General features: G+C 35.8%; 2 protein-coding genes across 2 annotated transcripts in view; one reads left to right on the forward strand and one right to left on the reverse strand.

Annotated features, from left to right (window-relative positions):
* Positions 1-327: 327 nt before the first annotated feature.
* The window catches only part of DTHD1 (death domain containing 1), a gene marked incomplete at both ends in the record, with an annotated part of 77,758 nt that continues 51,991 nt past the window's right edge, over positions 328-26,094 (forward strand). Inside the window, 7 exon segments of the mRNA XM_079723237.1 lie at positions 328-598; positions 2,536-2,787; positions 2,790-2,866; positions 2,870-3,144; positions 6,827-7,157; positions 9,772-9,951; positions 11,019-11,263. Coding sequence (XP_079579363.1) covers positions 328-598; positions 2,536-2,787; positions 2,790-2,866; positions 2,870-3,144; positions 6,827-7,157; positions 9,772-9,951; positions 11,019-11,263 — 1,631 coding nt within the window.
* LOC307067059 (zinc finger protein 740-like) lies at positions 18,766-19,344 on the reverse strand (the record flags this gene model as incomplete). Its single annotated transcript, XM_079724333.1, has 1 exon — positions 18,766-19,344. One exon carries the CDS (start codon positions 19,342-19,344, stop codon positions 18,766-18,768), a length of 579 nt encoding a protein of 192 aa, XP_079580459.1.

Consider the following 26,094-nt stretch of genomic DNA (forward strand, 5'->3'; position numbering starts at 1 on the left):
TCAAAACTTGAAAAGTATATGAGGCTTCCATAGTATATCGAAAGTGTAAAACTTACATGTAAAGTGGGATTGTGTGAGCTAACTCCATCCCTGTGGTTAATCTATTCTGTACATAGTACCCACAGTGCAGGAATGTCCCTCCTTTGGTCACCTAGTAACTTCACTGGTCAACAAGAAGCTGAATAAACTATTATGTTGCAGGAAAGCACTTGGCTAGCTGACTTGGATCATCTCCTAGATTTTAGAAGAAAAAAACCACAGCCAAGCTTGAATTTGCTAAACCTTTAGGCTTTGCTGTTAGGAAACATCCCACCTGTGGAGCACAAAATGGATACAGAAGACATAGGCTCAGGTAAACTAGGCCAAATATTGAAGCAGATTTGGAGACAAAACCTGATGCTAAAGCAGGCGCTCCTGGGTGAAGACCATTGTGAAGGGGCTGGCGGGGCCACTTGGATAGCCACAGTGGTCTTTCTGGGTCAAGAACTCAGTGAGGCCCTTCACCAACTCTTGGAACACACTGCAGGGACTCTGCACTCCACCTGCCAGCAGCTGTATGTACTGCTTGACAAAGAGAATCATTGTACCTGGAGACAAGGCAAGTATTTCCTTTATTCTTTCTCTAAGAAATATTGATTGAGTAACCACTGTGAGAGCGCTAAGGAGCATACAAAAACCAGAATAGAGTCTCTGTCCACAAGGGACTAACAATTTAACATGGGAAATCAGTTAAGGCAATTGCACAATAATGCAAGGGACGTTGAGGCTAATTCCATTAGAGACATAAAAATGAAATGCGTTAAGTCTTCAGAAATAGGTGAGGTTCCATTTTTAGAGTGGGGAATTTCACTAGCACAAATGCAGTATCTAATCTGAAGCTTAAGGAATGAATTTATGCAGCCAGAAACTGGGCGCCTTAAAGAGCATTCCAGCAGAGATGTTATTAGTAGGACCCAACACTTAGAAGTAGGAAAATATAGGATTAGTGTGAGGCAGGACAAGCAGTTTTTTCATATTGGAGTATGACACTCTATTTTTAGACTTATTTGAACTTGAACCTGTTAATTGAAAAAACACTGGGAAGAATGGGATGGAATGAGATATGAAATTAGACCCCCACACACACGAAGTGGGGTGCAGGTTCTTGGGAATAGGGCCAGTTATGGATGCGAAATACAGCATGGCAGGAAGAACATGGTATCTGATGTCTATGATGTCAGACAACAACAAGTTACTCTAGATAAGGAGATAGGTGGCATCATCAAATCTAACTCTAAATAATGTAGTGTCAAGGCAAGCAGGTAGGTATCATCAATCAGGAATCCAGATAATGTTAAGAAATTCAGTCTAGAGGGCAGATTGTGGACATGAGGGAAATCTGTCCAAAGGCAGCATGACCTAGAGACCATCAGCTGGATCTCATAGCCAGGAATGGAATCTCTGGAGAGAACTGAATGTGGTCCTAGGCAACACAAATGATCATTCATGGAAAATGATGATGACTCAGCTACCGGAATAGGAGTTCAAAATAAAGACAGGGTCTCAGATACAAGACAAAAAAAACAACTTGTCAGAACTGGAGCCCAATGATAAGGCTAGACTAGTTAAAGATGATTTACTGTTGATTTTGAAAACACTGAGCTATAGGGCCTTAAGTTACATATTCTTGAGTTCAGAATTGAATTCTAAAGATTGCAGAGTTGCTAAGCCTGTAAGAAGCCATCAGGTGACCCCAGCTGTGAGGAGAGGAGGAATGAACAAATAGGAAAATAATAAGAAATGGGGATGGAGTGAGAGATTATATCAGATCAGAACATGGTAAGGGTTTACACCAGAGCAAAGAGGCTTCACTTGGTTTATTAGTCCTTGAGTAGCCAGGTTCTAATCAGAGAATTGATATAATTAGAGCTATTTTTGAAAGACTCATTTGAAAATTTCCAGTCATCACAAGTCCAGCAGGAGAAGTAGTATAAACCTAATCCAATCATAATAGCAAACAAATAAAATATAAACAAATAAAATACAGCATCTGCATCAGCAGAAATAATGTAGCTATGGTATGTCTACTACCCAAGTCTCATCTGGAGAGCTCTGCTAAACTTTAGGTGAATAATTATATGTGGATCATTGATAAACTGCATAGTACATCCAAAGAAGAAAAACAATTCTCAGAATCATACCAAATGAGGAATGACTGAGGGAGATATTGACTTCAGTTGAATGGCATCTTATGGAGGGGGGTCATGATATCTTTCTGCAAATATTCAAAGCATTTTCACAAGCAAGAGGGATTAGATTTAGTCTTTTCTACTATGTTAAAAAGCAATTTATCCCCAACTTCTAGATGTGTTAAAAGAATTAAAGTTGTGCAAATGACTTCTTCAGAAGGGAGGTAGGCTTAAAAGCCTAGTAAGGGTCTCTGTAGATTTCTAGGGTGATTTCTCCATATTTCATTACATGTCAGTGGAGAAACATAATTTGGTTTAGTTTTGTATTTACTCTTTTTAATGTGTCTCTGTGTGTATATGTGTGTAGAAATCATTGCATTCATAGATTGTCTCATGAAAAGAAGTGAATATTTGGGGAGCACTGCTACATTTCTAAAGAAAGAAGAAAAGATGTGTAATTTATGCAGCATGCATGATGAATGTACTCCACTGCAGACAATGTCTGCCATTCAAGATATCAAAGCAACAGACATTGCTGCAAGAGGGGAACAAAGTGTCATAGAAACAGCTACTGTTTCTCCCACAAATGGAGAGGAAAGTCATTACACAAACCAGGTCCAGTTAAAAAAAAAATACATAGGAGTTCAGAACTAGTGGGAAAAGAAAATAATACATCATTGAAGGGAGATGTAACAGGGTAAGAAGAGTCACAGAACAAAATGTTCCCAGATAATGCAGAAAATGAAGATGATAAACAAATAGAACACATGACTGTTGAGAACATAAATGGCAACAGGGAAGAGATGCATGACATAATCCAGACAAGAGAAAGAGAAATTCAAGAGGCCTCAGAAAGCCAAAGTGAAGAGATTACCACATCCTCAATAACATGTGATATCTCCAGTAAATATGGGAATAGTCCTCTTCCCAGTGATTCAGAGAGTCTAAAGCAAAAGCATAACATCATGGAAAAGGACTAAGTAAATGCAATGTGAGAGGTGCTTGTATATTCCTGCTTATAAGTGTGTTTCTACTTGTATATAAAACAATATTTATACATGAATAAAATTTTATATCTACATTTCAGATCTCCAAAGGATATTACAAATCAATAATTCAGTTTAAATTACTCCCATAAAAATGTTTATGGCTGCTATTACTAATATTGTTTGTTTCTTATAGTCTCAGGAAAAATATTAAAGGTTTCTTTAAAGGAAGAAAGAATTGACCGCATAAGAAAGTATTTAAAATGAACAATTGTCAAGAACATGGACACATTCCTAAATCACTACTCTTTAGATTATCATAAGAAAAAACTAGGAGACTGCAGAGTTCAAATATTAGAAGAGAATTTCCAAGCCTCAGATTTATTTTATTTATATTCTCAAATGAATTCTCACATTTATCTTATTTATAAATCATCATAAATTCTTAACCCGTATCTGTAGAACTCTGGGAGGGCTCATGGATAAGCTTCAGGAGGTTGTTAAAATTGAATGTATATTTTCACACCTACTTTATCTCCTTGGAGATGGTCCAGAGCTTTCACCAGATTCTCAAAGAGCCCATAACTTCGAAAAAATATGTTGAAACTGTCTGATCTATTTTGTGAATTATCTCCCCTATACAAGGGGATAATAATCCATAATTGTCCAAATAAATTAAAATATTCACAAGCCATATTTTCACAGTAAAATTAAGACCCTTAGAAGGTAATGGGGAATAAAAAAAAATCATTGGTTTGGGAGACAGAAAGACTTAAATTTATCTCCTGTTTTATTACTTACTAGTTCTGTGACCCTGGGCAACTTGTTCCATTTCTTAGCCCCATTTTCTTATTTATAGAAATTATTGCTGGGATTATTTGGTAAGGTCAAATGAGAAAATCACCTAAAGGGCCTAGCACCTTGTTGCTTGGCAGATGTTCACTCTCAGCTAAATATTAGTATGTTGATTTATTTCACCCCCAACAACCCTCACTTTCTCCACTCCCACACACCACCAAACTTCACTTATCCCCTGTCTGCTCTTTCAGAATACAATACCATTTCCAGGACAACACAATGAATGAGTCTATGATCTCAGGCACGTCATTTTGCTCGCTTTGACCTTAGTTGTCTCATCTATAAAATGAAGAGGTTGAGCTGGTTTAGCTGAAAGGTTCCCTGCATGTCTGAAAATCTAATGAATTCTATAGGTGTCATAGGAGTAATATTTAACCCATGAAAGACCCCCTTGGTGTGAAAGGCTTACTGCTCCTGCAAAACAACTATGAAAATAGTCAATATGCGGTTACCCATTTCACTTGAGAAAAATATTAACACTTCATATCCTCACATTCAGAAATGACTCAAAGCATCAACTAATGAGTCATTGCTGAACCACTCCCTCTAACACCTCCTTTAGGTGTTTCCTAGTTAGTGATTTCCTCTTTGTGGCATGAAAACCAATTTTGCTTGGCTTGCATGTTTCAGAAGATGACTACTCATTGCAGTTCCTCAGGCTAGGAAGCCATCATGCCACAAGAAAGATGAGAGTCATAAACAAATCTAGCTCACAATCTGTTGTGATTCCTCACTGGAGAGTGTTTTGAAAAAAGCCTATCTCTTCCAGGGTAGTTGTCTTAGTGTATACAAAGGGAAACGACACTAGAATAAACCAATGTGATTATTTTAGTGGCTGGACTAGATCTATTTGATTAGGTCTAGGGGAAATGGAAGCATTTACAGGGCCCCTTGCCCTACTTCGTCTGTCAGTCTTTTGCAAGAAGAGTGTATTGAATTGGGTTTCCAGGGCACAAAAGAGAGTTGTTTTTGAAATTATACAAGACTGGATCTGTAGTATTCCCCCAGCCTGAGAGCAAGAGACCAAGAGAGTGATAGTAAGACCAAAAGGCAGGAAGGAAGGGAGGGAGAGAGGGAGGGAGGAAGGAAGGACAGAAGAAATTGAGGGGAAACATATATAATGCAAAAGACGTAAATACCCGTTCTACTGACTGCAATTTGTGGCTTTTATTTGGATCCAGATAAAAGAAACTAAAAACAACAATGGGAAATTTGAACACTGTCTATTTTATGATATTAAAAACAAATTAATTTATGAATAAAGTAATGCTATGATGATTTAAAAAAAGACTGGAACATTGTATCTTATATTAAACAATGTATCTAATTTTCTGAAATACCATTATCACCATGATCAGAGAAGACTCAAACAGACCCATGTGCTGGATAATTTTCTATTCCTTCTAACTTTATGGGTTCAGAATTGTAAATATAAATAAATAACCCTCTCTGAAATTTCAACATATTTTCTAGATTTCTGTGTTAAGGGGCACTATAACATTCAATTTACTAATTGAAAAATAGTTGAAAGCTGATTATTCTAGAACTTGATATTAATGCTGCATTTTATAAAGATCCTCTTATTTCTCTTTGACATTGTTTATATTTCAATCATTTCACTGGTATGAAGTGAGAAATAGTGAGAAGAGAGGAAATGCAAGCTGGTAGTTTTAATATAGAGAGCTAACATTTATTGAACACTCTTTTATGTTAACCCACAATTATAAGAAGCTGAAATATTTTATCTCATTCAACCCTCACATTATTGTGGATCTGGTATTCGTTACAGTTTGTAATGGATAAAGTAACCAGTGTTTTGGAATGATTTGAGGAAGTATGATATTATATTAGAAAGTTTGGGCTTTTGTGTTAAAGATAGATGGACTCATTTATTGATTCTACAACTTACCATCTGTGTGATCCTCAGCAAGTTAAAATTTCTAAACTTCAGTTTCTTTATCTGTAAAATAGTAATGACAGTAGTACCTGCCCATGGGTGAGTAGTACCTCATACCCATGGTGTAAGGATTTGAAAGAAATAATGTATAGCCTAAAACCTGGTACATAGAAAGATCTAAAATATTAGCCATTTTAATAATAATAGTTGATGTTAAAGGTCAAACAAATAGTAAGTGACTGATCTCAAAATTGAATTCAAATTTATAAGACTCTAAAATCTTAGGCAAAGGTGATGGTACAAAAAGCAAGAGTAAAACCAATTGTCAAAATCAGTTTTTGTATTGATTCTTTGAGAACTGTAAATATTCGGTTTCTATTTACTTTGATTAAACATACATTCACAGTACTTTTGTACCTTTCTCTATTTTTCTTAAATATGTAATAAACAATTCCAGTACCATATCTATACCTTTCCTCAAAATTTAGAAGACTATTCAGGCACTAGTACTTGGTTTATCAAGAAGCTTCAGCAATCTTCAGATTTATATTTGAAGTGAACAAAATGGGAATGAATTGTCTGCTTAAATAATAATAGTAATAACAATAGTAACAATAGCTTAATATATATAGTACTTTCTATGTGCCAGGCACAGCTTTTTAATTACTTACTGTATAATAGTTCATTTAATTCTCAGTCTTCCTACGAGATAGGCATTATTTTATCATTATTTTACAGTTGAGGAAACTGAGGCATAGAGAGGTTAAGAATCTTGCCCAAGGTCACAGAGTTACTAAGTGGGAGAGCAGGGATTCATACCATGACAACGTGTCTCTAGAGCTTGTGCTCTTAGGCATTTCACTATACAGTCTATAAATCAAATATTTGAAAAAATGATGTCCTTTTTTCCCCTGCAGGTATCTTGATGTGCTGAGTGATGATACTGTCACCCAAGTGTCTTGTTATATTACAGCACCATCCAATGTTCTACAACATCTAGAATGCTGGATAATTAATAACATGAGTTCCTTAATAGTGAGTGATAATGAAGAATTGGTCAGCAATGTTATCACTGTAGAGTGCTCAGATATGGAAAAGAGAATTCCATTTCCACTATGCGTTGCCATTCCATTTACTGCACATTACAGGGGAAATTACAGAGACATCATGGTGAAAGTGTCTGATGTAGACCTTCAATCAAGTTACCTGACTCCAAATTCCCTGGAAGGAATGAGAAGAAGTTACAAGGTTGGTAAATCCTTGACTACACATACATTTGCTGTTTGACTTCTAACTATTACTCAGACTACCAGATCATAGTACAGATACAATTACTCCATTGGTATAAAATGGAAGGGTTGTTAAGATTTATGCTGGTGAATTCATGTGTTTTTGTTTTGTTTTGTTTTGTTTTGTTTTGCTATCCATAAAGATAAAAGAGCAGAGCTTATTGGTCAAATTTGGGAGTGAAGAACTTGAGTCTAAGACCCAGCAAGTGTTATAGTTTTTGCCTGGGAAGCAAAGCCAACATCATGGTTTAATTAGCTTCACACCTTAGACTAGATTTAGACTAACATTTCTAATGGGATGGACCTCTGTCTAAATTTAAGAATTCTAGAATACCTAGATGACAGCTTTATTTTTATCATTCATGGGTTGGGAAAATATGTAAAAACTAAACAATTTGTGTGTGTGTATATGTGTATGCCTTGAGATAGTTATTAAGTCTAGTTATTAGTCTGTACGTGGAAAAGAGTATATGTGGTAGTTAGGATCTGGGTTGTTGCAGAAGATTGGCTGGGTCTGAAGTTTGGTTCCTACACTTTCCTGCTATGTGAACTTGACTAAATTATGTAACCTTGATATGACTTAATTTTTTTCATCTAAAGAATGAATACAATAATAGTGTCTAACGGAGAGAGTGATAAGGATTAAATGAGAAAATACACTTAAGAAGATAAAAGGAAGTCTATAAACACATGTTAGTAGTTAATAAATTATCATTTTCATGGTAAACTTTCTTATAATTACTCTCAAGCCATCCATGGTGACAAATTCATATGTTTTGAGGAAAGAATATATACATAATTATTAAACTTAGCATAGAGTTGATGGGAGTTAAAGTTTAAGGTTCTTCTGTGGATCACTGAACTTACTTTTAAATAATTAAAATATTTGTCTTTTCATCTTATATAAGCTATCATTATTTGAGGAAGAGGGCAGGGAATAAATGTAAAGAAAATGCCACACATGTAAACAGTTATTTTTAATTTATCTCTTCTGATTTGGGTCTTTTCTGAGTTCCAAACAAAGTTATACAGTTGAATATGAAAACTAAGCCTGTTCTAATTATTTATGCCAATTCATGCAACTAAAACATTTTATATTTAGCCTAGGAAGTCTGTAAGTATAATAGTCTAGTTATCATTGCCCTTATGTGTGGCTTTTTAATATTGACCCGTCTGTGTGACTATCATAATAAAAACAAAAACAGTTCATAGCACATATGCTTTTCACCAAATGGGTAGGCAAGATGATTAGTAAATAGAAAATGTAAAAGAAAAAAATAAGAGAGCCATTGTCTACTGAAAAAAATAAAAGCATATACTTTTCTTTTATAGTTTTCTAATGGTTGTTATCCCTATATTTAGCTCAAGAAAATTTAAACTCTAGGTTCCTTCCAAATTTTTACGTGGTTCATACAACATTTAAGAATTCTAATTCTGGAGTCAGATAAACCATCATCAGAGTTCTGCTCTTGACACTTCCCTGCTTAAAAACCCTTCCATTTCCCCAGAACCTACCAAATGTACTCTAACTGCATGGCAACCATAATGAGTTCCCAGAAAACCTTTCTTTCTTACCTCTCACCATTTTCTCTCCAGCCAATTAAGAACATCCATCATGCCCTGAATTTTCCCAACAATGGATTCATGACATGACATTGTGAAATCTCTTCCTTAGTCAGTTTTCAAATGATAGATTATTTTCCATTGTTACTGTCCCTGAAATGTTTTTGTGTGTGTCTGCATGATTATCCTCTCATGCCTGGGTGGAGCCCAGCTGGTGTTTAGGGAAGCATGAATAGACCAGATTACTTCTAAGTCTTCCTCTTCGTTTTAAGCTTTGGTGATTATATGAGTAGATAATTTTGTTTTCATTTATGTACTCAATTCCTTTTTTTGTGATAAAAAAGCTTGAATATGTCCCTGCATATATGCATTCCAAATTTAAATGTCACTATATAAAAAAGAAACACAAATGTGTCTCTTTGCAATCATCTGCTCCCCCTGCATGGAAGAGAGAAATAGAGAAAATGACTTTATCAAGAGATAGTGAATTGTCAGCAGGAAGAATTTGCTGATAGTACAGGTGCTGTAGGATTTGTGTAAACTACCCAAATGATGAAATTTTTCAGTCCTTGGAATTCCTAAAACATTGTTAAATCTTCTGGATAAAGGCCAATATTTAAAGTCCAAGTCCATTCTGGTAAAGGAGGATAGGATTCCAGATATAATTAATATTTGTGAAAACACTAAATTTGATTGCCCATTATCTGTTTACCTTTTGGGGGGAATAATTTAAATTTTAAAATACATTTATTTATTTATTTTCTATCGTGTAGTTCAAATTTGAGAAACTCCTAGTATCTACTTCTACTTCTACTTCATCTCATGAAAGGACCATCCATTTGGGGTTAATGAGGTAATTCTCAATTGTGGGAGATTACAAGGACAGCATATAGTTGTTGTTGTTGTTGTTTTTTCCCACAGCCAGAGAATATGTACAGCATGTACTTCCAGAGCAATGCACTATTAATGTCCTTTAATGTCATTGTCTTAATGTCCTTAAATCCACACAGGTCACCTGTGCTGAAGTGAAAGTTTATAAGTTGGGTATCTTTTCTGTTGTGTCTTGTTTAAAGAAAGAGTCCTTTACAGTAACAAAGAAAGGCCTTACTCTTAAGCCAAGCATAGATTCTCAAATATCCTTAAATTACCCTCCAGGAGTTTTCAGCTCATCAGTACTCGTACAACTAAAGGTAAATATTAAAAACTGGTGAGTTTCTTCTCCTAGATTTTGTGGGTCATCAAACATCATCTGAAAAGGTTGGAGAAGATACAAATATTTAATATAACAGTAAATGAATTCTTATACTTTTAATGACCTAACTTACAGTGTCATCATTGATATAGTGATGATTTGGAGCATATTAAATCTCATTCCAAAATAAATCCCTGTCTTATTTTAAAGCTTTTTCTAGCTAATTTTTTGTGTTGTTTTATTTATGATATTTGTTGACAAAAACAAACGTTGAGTATCTATGATAGAATTAATGCCAGACATTGGGACTTTCATATGATTCAAGATTTCCACCTGAGAGGATGGTTAAAAGAGAGGCTAATCAATGAAAATACTTATGATTGTAAATATTTGGTTATATTTAATTATTAAACAGTACTTTTCTGGGATGAGAATACATACAAACATTATTTACAAGGTGTACAATGACATATCAATGTACATTTTAGAAGACATATTTCCTCAATATTTCCTTCTAGCCTAACTCTCCCTCATGCTCTCCTAATTTCTCCCAGTTGTTACCATAAGTGGTAAGCAAAGAAGAAAAGTTAGGAAGAAATCATATTATATACAATTTATTCATGAATATTTTCCATAAACTTTGAAATTTTGGAATCATGCTAGCTATTTTTATCAGCCATTCTTATGTGAGAGGAAACAAATAAATATAGTCTTGTTTTTCTAGTTTCTGAAGATCACTTGATCTAACAATAGTTCTAATTAGAAATTATATTAAATGTCTATTTTGTTTTCTAGGTCATTTTTTTGCCTACAATTAAGAGTGTTTCTCAGTTATTTATAACATAGAGCAAGGAACCTAGATTTCAGAAAGACTTTGTAAAAAGAAGACCAAATCCTGTGATCTTTTAAAAATTAATATAGTGTAGATTCCAACCAACAATGTAGAGAAAAATGTATAAAACTATGCTCTATTAAATTCTCAGGAAATTGACCTAGAAATGTGCTGATACTTTGTATCTTCTGCTATTAAAATTAGGAATATATATCTATTTTTTCTTTGTATAGGTCCAACCAATTGACCCATCTCTGGTGGCATATTTAAAAACTCAGCAAGATACTTCCTACTCAGTACTATCCACAAGCCCTCTGATTCATGTTCAGCACCCATCAACACATCTTTTCCAGAAGCCAATCACTGTATTCCTACCTTGTTCTCCACACCCTGATAAAAAAAATCTTGGGTCTGAGATAGATCATAAAAGAACAGCTAGTGTCACAACAAACAGAATCATACCTTTATACCTCAACTGGTGAGTTAGACCCTAATGTCTCTAGTTGACTTGATGGTAAACAAAGAAACTTAAATGATTAAAAGTGTAATCAGATGTATTTAAATATCAGTATTGAAATATGATGAAATATTTTTAATATGGAAATAAAATATTGTGGATCCAGAAGGGTAATTATTTTAGCTGTAACGGGTTCACAAGTATGCTATGTGAAAAGATTGACACAAAAGAGATAAAATTAATCCTTGTTTTCAAAAAATTTATGATATGGTTAAATACAAAGATGTGATATGATGATTGTAATTTCTATGTTTAAGAGCATTCTGTTGATGTGGGAAAAGATTAACCTGATCTTTTTAAAAATAAATTAAATTTGAGTCTATATTTGCCATATAGGCAGTTTCCTTTCTCTCCTAATTTTTATAATTCAAAAAAATCCCCACAAATAAAACTAATATACATATTGAGTTACCAGCCAGAAATGAAATCAGAAATGAAATGCTAACAACAAATAGGATACACTGAATAATAGTAACCCTGATCTTATTTTCTGTCCTTTCATTTAATACTTACTTTTTTTTTTCCTAATAAGGAAAAAAAAAAGAAGGGGACCTTTCTATTCTTTGGTTCTAAAGGGAAATTTTTTTCTTTGAAAAAACATCAGAGGGAGAAACAAGTTCAGAAAGAAATAAAAACTATTATTAAAAAGTTACTATTTGCCAGGTTCCTTATGTACATTATCTCATCCAATCTCCCCACCACCCTACCTTCATTTTATCAGTGAGAAGTCTGAAACTCAATGAGATTAAGAACTTGTACAGTTATCCCCAGGTTCCACATCTGAGGATTCAACCTACTGTTGGTTGATATTTTTTAAAAATTCTAGCAAGTTCCTGAAAGCAAAACTTGAATTTGCCATGCACTGGCAACTATTTACATACCATTTACATTGTATTAAGTATTGTAAGTAATCTTGAGATGATTAAAGTATATGGGAAGATGTGTATAGGTTATATGCAAAGACTACGCCATTTTACATAAGAGACTTGATCATCCACAGATTTTGGTACCTCTGGGGGTCCTAGAATCAATCTCTTGCATCTGGATACCAAGGAAGGACTGTACGTGAGAAGTGTGCAAGCTTGGTCTGGACTCAACATATCTCTATTCTTAATCATGGCTCTATGTAGCCATCATCTATTTAGTTTGAGGTTGCAAGACTAGAAATAGAGAAGTGGATTATTTGCTCTTTACCACTGTTTCTAATTTAGGAAGCTGACAATAGAAGAACATTGTGTTGTGGCTAGGAGATGAAATTAAACTCTCCCTAGTATTAGGTAAGTGAGAGAGAACATAGAAATATAAACACGATCCATTTGTACCTGCTTTCGCTACTTGGGATATATATATCTCTCCCAATTGGCACTGAGTGAATCCATGTTCCTGTATATCATGGTAAGGTAAGATTTAAAAGAAGAAATATCTTGGAGCTCCCTATTTAAATGTATTAGTCTAACAGATTAAGACATTCTCTTTCAAAAGCCCCTAAAATATATAGAAATATGTACTTCATATACATATACATTTTATATGTATATATACATATATATATATTAAAGATGAGAGCTTTACTCTAAAAATTGATCCTGACTGGTAACCTATTGCTAGAATCTAGTATTTCTACTGTCTATAGAGTAGATTGCAAAGGATTAATAAAAATAATTTGTGCCTGACATGTACTTTGCATCATAAAACAAAGCAGGTCTATTTGACAGAAAGATAATAGAAAACCAATTTGCCTGTCCCTGATTGTTGATCCCATAGTCTATATATACCAATGAGAATAAAAATGTATCCCTGTAATACACAGATATCATTTGTGGAAGTGACTAGATCAGTGTTTCTTTGCCTCTCCTTTGCTTTATTTCCATATCCCTCAGAAACAACAGGGCAGAATGTGGAAAGAAATTAGAGGCAGCGTATTGCATTGCCAAAAATGAAATTGCCTGAAGTATAGGGATAATGGTAGAGGCGATAAGATCTCTAAAAGATATGCATTCGGAGTGTGGCACATTTTCATACACTTAGTCAACTCAAAGCATTGTAAATCCAATCAGCACAGATAGGAGTAGGTTACACCTTCATCCAGAGAAATTATACTCAGTAAAAACGACTAGACACTGAAAACTGGTTTAGAAATTATGCACATGGATCTGCCCTCTAGATCTAAGAAAGAGATTCAAACAGTGACCAAATTGAAAGTGGGCAGAAAAATATTTTCAAGGATAAGAAAAAACCCAAGTCCTCCATGATGTCTTAAGGAAAAAAAAAACAATACCAATCAGTACCAAGACTTCAAAAGAAGAACAAAAATAACAAAAAACAAACTATAGAAATAAGGAAAGAGAATATCATCCTGATATTTCACAGTAATTTGAATAATGAGAATTACAGTTACCTGGAGGATTTTATAGAAATCTATTTTGTAAGTTTAAGTAGTATTCAATAAGCAAAATTTCTGAGAAACAGAAAGCCATCAGGATAGACCAGGAAAAGAATGAAGAACAACAGGATGAGATACAAAGATAAAAAGCTCAGATGAAAAGTCACCAAGGGATGATAAGGACTCATCAGAAGTGATGTAACCTAATAATTATAAGTACCATTGAAAGAGACCAAAACAATCATACAAGAAGCAACAATCAAAGGCATGAAAATGTGATTTTCTGATGTTGATTAAAACCTTGAGTTAGAAAGTGTTGATTTCAAAATTTACCAAAAAGAAACCTATACTTAGATAAAACATGGCAAATTGAAATGTACATTTAAATAAACCATAATTCTAAAAGCATCCATTCAGCACAAACAGATTAAGAAGGAATAAAATTAGTCTAGACCTATGCTCATTCTTTGCAGCATGAAATATCAAGGAAAAATGGACTAAACCCTTCAAAGATTTGAAGGGAAGATGTTGTGGAATTAGGGTTTTCACCTAACAAACAAGTTTTTTTTTGTTTTTTAATATAAGGGCTCACAAAATGTACTACTCACTTATTCTTAGCAAAATAAATAAATAGATAAAATTAATGAGCTAAGGATAAAATAAAATTTAAGAAATCAAGAATAGGAGAGTAATTCTTATTTTCAAATATCTGGTATTGAATATAAGTAATATAAAAGCAAAAGAAAAAGTAAAAATTCATATGGCAAAGTGGCTACAGAAAGAAAACAAGAAAACAGCATGGTGACATTAAAGAGAAAATATCATATAAATAAAATCATCAGTTATATTAAATAAATATAAATGGGCTAAACATAATTTATTCTGTTGTCCACCTTAATGTTAAATATGTTTTAATACTTTATATGCTGTATTTGCAGAGGTTTCCTTAGATTTATTATATATATTACCAATTTTACTGTCAATTGTTTAAGCTGTTCATTTTATTAATTAAAATTCTCATTTCTAGAAGGCTATTGCTATATTTTAAAGGTCTTAAGAAAACTTTTCCCAAGGTACTCTTTTGTTTCATTATGCTTCCTATTTCTTCTTTTATTCCTTTAATCATTGTAAACACTTTTTTTTAAAGTTTCATTCAGATTATTCTATCACCTATGAGCATGATATTAACTATGTTATCTATTATCATGCTTAATCTAGTAAACTATCATACTAATTCCATTCTATGACTCTTAGCCTTAGAAATTCATTTCTGATTATTGATTATAATTTTTGATCAGATCAGCTTTTCTTCTCCCCATCCCTTCCACCCAGAGCAGCTTCTGTGTGCTTCTTTGTTGCTTTCTTGAGCTAGTGTTCAAAGGGATTTTGGTTGATTTTGTTGTTTCTCATTTCATAGCCAGTGTTGCCCTTTAGGGATTCCAGTTTTTTGACTGAGTTAGTTCCAGCTGACAGCTGGAGGCTGTATCTAATGTGCATGAGTACAGGTTAGACTCTAGACTGCACACATCTGGTGTGTGTGCATGGTTGGTTGGGGGGAGCAGGCTGATGAGGGTGGGAGGATTCACAGAATCAGTCCCTCATGTTCCCAAGGAAGGAAAGAGGATTCTAGCTTTTGGAGATTTTTTCCCCCAGATCTAGGGGATTTTCTTTCCAGCTTTTGAGTTCCTCCAACTTGTGTGTGTGTGTGTGTGTGAGTGTGTGACATTTCATCCAGCATTCTAAGATTGCCATTTGTCATCAATTCAACTAGCCAGTGTCAATTTCTTTTTTCTTCTCCACTTCTTTGCCTTAGTACATGATCTCTTCGCTTTTTCTACCATGTTTAGCTGAAGAACTCTCATTTATTCTATAAGCTGAAGCTCAGCTCTTTCCTTATCTGTCAAGACAGTCTCTGATCTCCAGGAGTGATTGAACACTCCTCTCTTTGTGCCAGCTCTATTCTTTTGTATGTCCTAAATCACACCATAGTGTTATTAAATTCCCTTTTCCATTTATCATCCCTCAGCATAATTATAACATAGTCGGTGCTAAGTTGAATTAGGTGAATTAAATAAATTAATGAGTAAATTTGTGGAAAAGTAAATTGTGTCTTTAATTTTCTATACTTTCTGGCAATACTAAATCGATAAGTTATAATATGCTCTGTTGCTATTAGAGCTAGACATGGGCGGTGCATTTTCCCCATCCAGTGTATCATAAAACAATTAAATGAGAACCTATGTGAACTATTTATTTAACATTCTTTCATCAAAGGGTGAAAGCCAGTTGAACACTTTCTGTGGAAATAGAAACACAATGAAGCGATCCATACCTCAGAAGATTAAAAAGACAAAAACGATTTGAGGCCAAAACATAGTTTGAATATAAAGAATAAAAGGTCTTTGTTGCAGTTCATTCCTTCATGTGTGAATGATTTCTGGGGAAAAGATGAGAGTTAGTTAATTATGATCCAGAAAAGATTTTTTGACAGTAATGAAAGGAGAAATTAATTTCTTAAATAGAAACTTATTCCATATTATGCAAGAAATATTTTAGAGAGTTAGATGGGAAATTTTTTGCATGAAAAATGCCATTTCTATATAATGCTTTGGTTTTAAGATCATCTTATTAAAATGTAATATGTGAGTCATACACAAGAATATTTGTACAATATATGCATCATAACACAAAAAATAATAAAATGGAGAAACTTGTAAAGCTACCACATAACTTAAGAAATTAGATATTATCAATACAATTACATCTCCTTACTTATCTCTCCCCTTCCCATCCCTTACCTCGCTACCCTAATTGCTCTTCATCCTCACCAAAGTTAACCACTACTAGGAAATTATGAATCATTCCTTTGCTTTTATTTTTTAGTTTTATCAATATATTTTTATTCATCACTATACAATACCTTGTTTGGTTTTCTTTGTGCTTACTGTTTGTAAAAGTGGTACCCTACTGTGCATAGTCTTATAGTCTTGCTTTTCCATTTATAATTGTGTAAACTTCATTTTCACTTCTAAATAATATTCTATTGAATAACTTTGTATTTTATTTATCAGTGTTCTTACTGATGGACATTTGGGTAGTTTCAATTTTTTTGCTAAAACGAATAGTACTATTATGATTATTCTTCACTCAAAGTGTATTTGTGTAAGCACTTCTTTAGAGTATCTACCTAGAAGTCATGTGCAGTCATAGGGTACGCACATGTACAATTTTACAAGTTTTACGAACTGGTAGAACTAAATTTCATGCTCCCACTATTGCTTTTTATATTTTCTAGCCTTGCATATTGTCAGATTTTGTAATTTGGAAATTTTAATAGGTGTAAAATGGATCTCATGTGGTTTTAATATGCAATGCTCTGATTACAATGAAGGTGACATCTTTCTTTTTTTGGGGGGGAGTCAACCAAACCCAGAACCTCCTATAAGGATCCTTTCCTTAGCAGGAAGAGAGTTTTTATTTCACTTTAGAAAATTCATATTCACAAGCCCTGGTTTGGGTTAGAAACATCCTAACCACCAGGCTGTTGAATCAATCTTAAAAAACCCCTCCAAAACAAAGCCCTCCAGTCCCCTAAGTTGAGTTCTTCAGCTTCTCTTGGGACCTCAAGCACCCTTCAGATTTGTTAGGGTGGGGGAGGTGGTCAGGAGAGGCTGTTTTATGCTCATCCTCCCCTGAGCTGAGGGCTAGAGAAGGGTTTGGCTCAATAATATGCCATCTCCAAGCATACAAAAACACTCACTCACATACCACACACACACACCCCCACACAACCCCCGATCGCTTTTTTGGGCTGGACAGGGTGTGGGGTCGGAGCAGAGAGGAGCAAAGAGTACAGTTAAGTGTAAAACCTACGTTAGGTTTCCTCCTCAGTTTTTTCTCTGCAGCATCCCCACCCACCGCAATTCTTGGTTGGGTAGGGATAGCCATCAAGAAGGAAGCCAAGACCTTGTTCTTTGGGACTGAAGGCCAGACCCCTATCTCCTCTACCTGAATACAGTGATAGGACTTGGGCAGGGAGAAGAGCTCACACTGCTCAACAGTCATGTCAGGGGATACCAAATTCCTTTCGTTTCTTCAACAGCTGTTACCCAACTTGGGGCTAGTCTTGGGTTGCTCCTAAGAGGGCACAAGGAGAGAGAACCCACTTTGACATCCATGACTTCCTGCTCAACATCGGTCTGGCTTAGGAGTCAATATCAGCGAGGTAGCCAAAAACTATCTCCAAGACCAACTGCCCAAAGAGAGAAAGGAAAGGGGCTTCACGGGCCACTGTCACCCAAGTTTCCTCCAGAAGGCACTTGAGCTGACCCCATTAGGTACCAGTATGGCATGGGCCATTACAACAGCCATGGCCACAACTCTTGCTCTTCCCCAAAGGAAATGAGAGGTACCTGTCCACTCTTCTTGGATCCAGCCCTTGTCTGCTCCTGTCACTGTTCTTCCTTTTGTCCCTACAGTGTATAAGGAGACCAAAGTAAGCTCAGCTGCCATCCCTGATCCTATTCTCCTTCAAACAGGAGATGAGGTACAGGGCTGTGGAACATTGAGGATCAACTGCAACTACAAACTCAATTTTGGGGGAGGGCTGGACCAGCCACAGTCCCTACTTTGACCAGGACTCTATACCTCCATATTACCTGTTTCCACAGTGCACCTGCTGAAATTGTTTTTGGATAAACAAAAACAAGAACAGAACAAACAAATCCTTCTCCCCGATCTTTTCCACTTCAGCTGCCAGCTGGAGTCCAAGGTTGTGGGAGCCACACTTCAGTCTTGGTCCCTACCTATGACCTCAGACAAGGGTCCAGGGACTAGCTTCCCTACCCAGGAATGCTGAAGGAACTTCCCCGAGATACTCATAGTCTCAGATTATTACAGATTATTTACAGAGCTGAAGCTCTGGGGCCCGCTGTCCCCGATGCACTCTTCTGGTCTCCTGGATCCACTCCTCCAGGAGGGGGACAGGTACAGACGGGGTGGTGGTGGGACCATCAGACCAGAGGGGTGCGCTCTTCGGTAGAATCTTCTGATCACTCCCACCACCCGGGGCCCCTTGCGCCTATAGAGAAAACTGCCCGTCGGAAGTCTTGGACTGGCACCCTTGGCACATCCATTTGTGTTTGAGTAATCGATCTGTCCGAGAAAAACACTGATGACACCGTTCACACTGGTAAGGCTTTTCCCCACTGTGTACACGCTTGTGACGCTCCAGGTGGTACTTCTGGATGAAGCGCATATCACATATGTCACACTCAAACGGCTTCTCACCAGTATGAATAAGGATGTGCCTCTTGTGGTAACTGCTCCTAAAGGCTCCAAAGCAGTGTTCACAAACAAAATTTTTGGGAATCTTTACTTGAAAAGAACCATTTTGTTCCACTACCACCACCTTTTTAACAGTCTTTTTTGAATGAGAGGCCTCAGCCAAGCTGTCATCGTCTTTGCGGCTCCGGGACTTATCGCTGTCTTTTCGGTGGCTCTGACTCAAGCACCTCAGCATATCAGGGCTACCTGCCCGCTCTCCATTCTCGGCCTGCTTGCTGGCAATCTGGCTCAGCATCATCTTCTTGCTGGCTGCAGTGGGAACCAAACTCACACCTGCTAGGCCTTCACAAGCCAGGAGACTTGCCTGAGCCATGCTGATTTCTCACTTAATGCAACCCAAAAGTTTAGGAGTTTCTCGATCCACCTCTCCTTAAGACACTGTTGTTTGAAGAACTGTCACCAAATCACTGTAACAACTCCTTCGTGTCCCTTCAGTCCTGCTGCCATACTGAACTGTCTTTGTCTTCAAACAGAACTTAGTGTCCTCCAAAAGGAAGATAGATGTTCCAAGAATCCCTGGTCTCTGCCTGGCTCCTGCCTACTGTCTGAAGAAAAAGAGTCTTCCAGTCTTGGTTATCCAGCTGAATTCTCTAGATGAAGTTCACGATCTGTTTCAGAAACCTGCCAGGCGCGGCCTCCTGCTGTCTCCCCCACCGCGCGGCCCCTCCTCCGGGCCGCAGCACGCCGTGCCAACCCCGTGGCCACCACCGCCCCCGCCGGAACCGAGGCAAGTTTACAAACACCAACCCGGGACCCGTTTCCCCGGAAGCACTTCCCCTTCCCCCCTCGTCCTCTCCCCCCCTGAACAGCATTATCCACTTCCGGGCTCGCGACCCTGGACGGGCGGGGGCCGACAGAAAGGAGGTGAGGCTGAGGGCTCACCGAGGGAGTGCAGCTGGCGAGTGGATGTGACATCTTTCATAATGGCTTTTGTTAGACATTGTGTTTTCTTATACGTGAAGTATCTTAATTTCTTTGCTCAGTTTTGAACTTTTTACATTGATTTGTAGGATTGTTTATGGTCTCAATGTTAATCCTTTGCCAGTTTGTGGCCTGTATTTTTATATTTATGTGACAGATTTATCATGTTTTACTTTTATGATCAGTGCTTTTTGCCCAGTCCTAAAATACTTATATCTCCTAAATTATAAAAATGGTCCTCTTTATTATCTTATAATTTTAAAGTTTGAATTTCAAGGAAGTCTTCAATCCATCTGATATTGACTTTTACATACAGTGTGAGGTAGGAATTCTCTTTTTTGCATGTGGATAACATTTTACCAGCATGATTTACTGAATGATTCTTTCTTTTCCTAACAATCTGCAAAGCCTCCTCTGTCACATAACAAGTTTTCTTCTTCTGAGTTGTCCCATTGGTCAGTCTTTTTACATAGTTCTGAGCCAATCTAACACCGTCATAGTTATTAAGGCTTTATAATTAAAAAGTCGATATCTGATAAGTAAGCCATATCATATTCTTTTTATTCAAACTCTTTTTATTGAAACTTTCCCATTCATATAAAATAGAATCAGTTTGGGCTTCCCTGGTGGCGCAGTGGTTGAGAGTCTGCCTGCCAATGCAGGGCACACGGGTTCGTGCCCTGGTCCGGGAAGATCCCACATGCCGCGGAGCGGCTGGGCCCGTGAGCCATGGTCGCTGAGCCTGCGCGTCCGGAGCCTGTGCTCCACAACGGGAGAGGCCACAGCAGTGAGAGGCCTGCGTACCGCAAAAAAAAAAAAAAAAAAAAAAAAAGAATCAGTTTGTTAAGGTCCGCAAGAACGAACTCTGTTGGGATTTTGCTAGTAATTTCCTCTGACGTATGGGTCAATTTGGAGAAAAATGACATCTTTAGCATATTAAGTCTTTAAATCTGTTACCTATAATATATGCTTCAATTTGTGTAGTTTTATAATGTCTTTCAATGAAGTGTTATCAAAGTCCCACATATGTACTACACATGCTTTGCTAGGCTTATTCCTAGATACCTTATAGTTTAAACTGCTATTATAAATGATATGCAAAATTTTTGTTTTCTCATATAAATATTTATATATGAATGCATTAGATTTTTCTACAGTGGTATTGAAGCCAGCCGCCTTTCTAAACCTTCTCATTATTTCTAATATTTGTTTTCGAGAATTCCTTCAAGTTTTCTATGTAAACTCTCTTGCATCGACTTTAAACAATGAACGTTTTGTTTTTCCTTCCAGTCAGGATGTTTATGTATTTAATCCATTTTGAGTTAATTTTTGCATGTGGTGTGAGATAAGTCCAATTTCATTCTGCATATGAATATCCAGTTTTCCCCAAACCATTTATTGAATAGGGTAGCCTTTCCCCATTGTGTGTTCTTGGTATTCTTGTAGAAGATCAGTTGGCTATAGATGTGTGGATTTATTTCTAGGTTCTCTACTCTGTTCCATTGGTCTTTATGTTTGTTTTTATGCCAGTACCATACTGTTGTTACTGTAGCTTTGTGATATATTTTGAAATCAGGACATGTGATGCCCCCAGCTTTGTTCTTACTCAATATTTCTTACTCAGGGTCTTTTTTGGTTCTATATGAATTTTAGAAAATTTTTTTCTATTTCTATAAAGAGTACCATTGGGATTTTGATAGGGATTGTATTGAATCTATAGATCACCTTGGGTAGTATGGAATATTAATTATTCCAATCCATGAGCATTTGTTTGTATATTGTTTTTCTTGAAATAGAATTTTGCTGTGTGTTTCAGTTATCTATTTCTTCATATCAAACTATTCCAAACAACAGCCATTTTACTAGTTCTCCTGATTCTGTGGGTTGTTTGGGGTCTCAGGTGGACTGTTCTTTGGTTTATCTTGCTTTGGGTCTGTTATGCATTGCAGTAAGATGGTGCTGAGGCTGGGAAGTCCAAGATGGGTTTATTCACATGTCTGGAGCCCTGGCAGTGGTAGCTGGAAGCCTGGACTCTGCTGGTATGCTGAAATGGCTGGGCCTCATTCTCTCTCCAGGTAGTCTCAAGGTCTGTTTCTTTCCACCTGACTTCTCCTTATGGCCTCTTTCTGTCATGGGCTCTTTCCAGAAGAATAGCTGGACTACTGACATGGAGGATCAGGGTTTTCAAAAGTACAAAAGTAGACACTGCCAGGCTTTCTTAATTTTTAAGCCCGGAGTTATCAGATCACCATTTCTGAAATATTCTATTGATTGAAGCCAGTCTCAGAACTGTCTCTAGTTCATTGTGGGAGAGTGCTACACAGTGACATGAATATTGAGAGGTATGGTTAGTATCTCTGGAGACCAGCTACCGATCTGGCTTAAGATCCTTGATTTATATTGATTTTTTCCTAATTTCTTTGGGGATATTATGCCATTGTTCATGGACTTAATTATCGATGCCGTGAAGATCTCAGTGAATTTTATTTTCATAACATTTTGGGTGATCTGCTTTATCTTGCTGGCTGCTTTTAATATCTTTTCTTTGTACTTGGATTTCTGAATTTTTCTATGATGTATCTAGATGTAAATTTTAAACACTTTTTCTGAATACAATACATTATGCTTTCTGAATAAGTGGATTTACATCTTTTTTTTAGATTTAAAAAATAAATTTTATTGCTTTTAGACCTTCTTGTAACTACTTATTCATTTGTGTTTTTGAAGGACTTTATTTACTTATTTAAATGAAAGATTTTTAAAAATTCTATAGTGCTTTACAATTTTAAAAAGTTTCACACACATGATTTCATATAATCCCATAATAACCCTTTTTTCCCCTATGCCTACTTTGTCCCTCCCTCCTTCCCTCTCCCCACTGGTTTCTTCTCTATATCTGTTAGTCTGCTTCTTTTTTGTTTTATTCACTAGTTTGTTGTATTTTTTAGATTCCACATATAAATGCTATCATACAGCATTTTCACATTTCTGAAAAATTCTTATATGTTTTCTAATCAAATATTGCCTCACCTCCATTTTATGTACTCCATTCTTCTGGATTTCCAGTGAGATGTATATTAGGCCATATCTTTCTAAATTCCATATTTCTTTTCTTCTCTTTTACATTTTCCATCTTCCTGTCTCTGTATGCTATATTCCGTGTAATTTTTTCACATATCAGTTCAATTGCCACAAATATTATATACTTTAAAATATACTTTTAATCTATCATTGACTTTTTGTTTTCAGCAATTATATTTTTTATATCTTAAGGTTCTATTTAGCTCATATTCAGATTTCCCTCACCATTCTCAATAGTCTCTTGCTGACTGCTTATTTTTATGATACTGTCCTTTATCTTATTAAACTTTTCATATATAGTTGTTTTTTCATTCTGTAACTACTAATTCTGATACCTGCAGTTTTTGAGGGTGTTGCCTGTTACTTCTGCTGGCTGTTATTCATGGTATTTATCTCTTTATATGTTTGGGGACTTTTGTTTTTGATTATGTATATATGAGATTTCTACAGGTGTAAACGGAGCTGCTTTCCTCCAGATGGCATTTATTTCTGTCTATGCTGAGAACCAGGTGCTACTTACCTGGGACTACTTCAACCTCTTTGAGAGTCTTGGTCAAGTTCTCAAGTTCACCTTTTATGGTGAAGATCTCAAGGATCACAGCTCCTTGTTTTGCTCACTTGATTATCACTTACAGTTTTATTCTCCTGTATCTAAGTTATTGGAAGGGAATTTGTCCTCATAGTAATCCCATAATTCCTGGCTGTTTGCCCCCTGATATTTGACCCTGGCTTCACAGATGTTTTGGAGGGGAATTTGGGACATTCCCTTAAGATTCCTCCTGCTTATTGCAAGCCAAAAAATAAACACATTAGAAAGCATATTTATCAGGATTTAGTTGTTTAGCCTTAGGGAGATAGAGAACTTAGATTACTTAGTGTCAATTTGTTATTTATAATCTTGTGTCTTGTATATTTAATTTATAATATTTAAAAGATTCCACCTAAAAAAGTCATTTTATTTATTTACTTTTTAGTTTTACTGAGGTATAATTAACAAAGAAAATTGTAAAATATTTAAAGCATACATCTTGGAGATTTTATATATGGATACACTGTGAAGATTCCTCCCATCTAGCTAATTTACACATTCATCACCTCACATATTAATCTTTTTAAAAAATTTTTGGTGAGAACATTTAAATTCTGCTCTCTTCTCGTAGCAAATTTCAACTATATAACAGTGTTATCAACTATAATCACCATGTTTTACATTAAGAAATGGTAATTTTATAAAAAGTAAAACCACACATGCCATATTTTTCTCTGTACTGATCAGCCAGTACAATGTTGTCGACACAGGTTAATCTCATTTAATAGAATGAAATGATTTCAGCAAAATTTTGAGGTAAGTGCTTACTGAGCAAATATGATTTTTCACATTTATTAAATTTGGAGGTAGTATACTAGAAATATTTTTAATTTATTATATACTTTTATACTTAAGAACGTATAATATTACCTGTGGATTGGAAAGCCAAGTGAGGAAGAATTTAATTTAATTTCCAAATCAAAAAGAAACTATTACTCAGAATAACCAACAGAATATTGAAGGAGAAGACCAACACTGGAGGACTGACACTACGTGACTTCAAGACTTACTATAAAACTACGGTAATCAAGACAGTGTGGTATTGATGACAAAAGAATAGACACATAGATCAATGGAACAGAATAAATAGTCCATAAATAGATCCACATAATATAGTCAACTGATCTTTGACAAAGGAGAAAATGCAATACAATGGAGCAAAGACAGTGGAACAAGTGAACATCCACATGCAAAAAAAAAAAAAAAAAAAGAATCTATACACAAATCTTATACCCTTCACAAAAGTTAACTCAAAGTAGAATGTAGACATAAATGTAAAACAGAAAACTATAAAACTCCTAGAAGATAACACAGGTGAAAGTCTAAATGATCTTGGGTATGGCAATGACTTTTTAGATACAACATCAAAGGCGTAGTCCATGAAAGAAATAATTGATATGCTGGACTTCATAAAATTAGAAACTTCTGCTCCGGGAAAGACAATGTCAAGAGAATGAGAAGGTGAGCCACAAACTGGGAGAAAATATTTGCAAAAGACACATCTGATAAAGGACTCTTATCCAAAATTTACAAAGAACTCCTAAGACTTGACAATAAAAAAACAAAGACCTGATTCAAAAATAGGCCAAAAACCTTAACAGATACCTCACCAAAGAAGATGTACAGTTGGCAGATAAGCATTTGAAAAGATGGTCCACATCATATGTCATCAGTGAGATGGATTAGTTGTTTAGACTATATTTTTAGTGCAGTTTTAGGTTCACAGCAAAATTGAGAGGAAGGTACAGAGATCCTATTTACAAAGCAGAAATAGAGACACAGACGTAGAGCACAAATGTATGGACACCAAGGGGGAAGGGGGTGTAGGATGAATTGGGAGATTTGGATTGACATGTATACACTACTGATACCATGTATAAAATAGATAACTAATGAGAGCCTACTCTATAGCACAGGGAACTCTACTGAATGCTCTGTGGTGACCTAAATGGGAAGGAAATCCAAAAAAGAGGGGATATATGTATACGTACAGCTGATTCACTTTACTGTACAGTAGAAACTAACATAACATTATAAAGCAACTATACTCCAATAAAAATTTTAATAATATATAGTCTAAAAAACAAGAAAAGAAACTATCCTTGTAAAATTCCCTGTAATGTCTACTTCTACTTGCAGAGACAAAATATTGAGGTACCTTGGAACAATCTTTTTTATCTCAGGGGAAAATCTTAATTGTGTGGCACTATGGCCTGTACCTGGGAATGATGCATCAGGACACTCTTAGACTTGAAAAAGGCAGCCTGGGGAAGACACTTGCTGGTTTGTCTATACTGCTATTTTATTTCTGGGTAATTATACCAGAAATTCTGGAAATTATATGTTCTATCCTAGTGGATCTAAAGGAGCTTCCATGTTCTTCAATGTCCCTGTTCATTATATTTGAATATTTGACCCCAAATGGGCCAATCATAATTCCCTTAATGCTTGGAATTTTGGACATTGAAAGAG

The sequence above is a fragment of the Hyperoodon ampullatus genome (genome assembly GCF_949752795.1).
Source record: "Hyperoodon ampullatus genome assembly, chromosome: 1".
NCBI lineage: Eukaryota > Metazoa > Chordata > Mammalia > Artiodactyla > Ziphiidae > Hyperoodon > Hyperoodon ampullatus.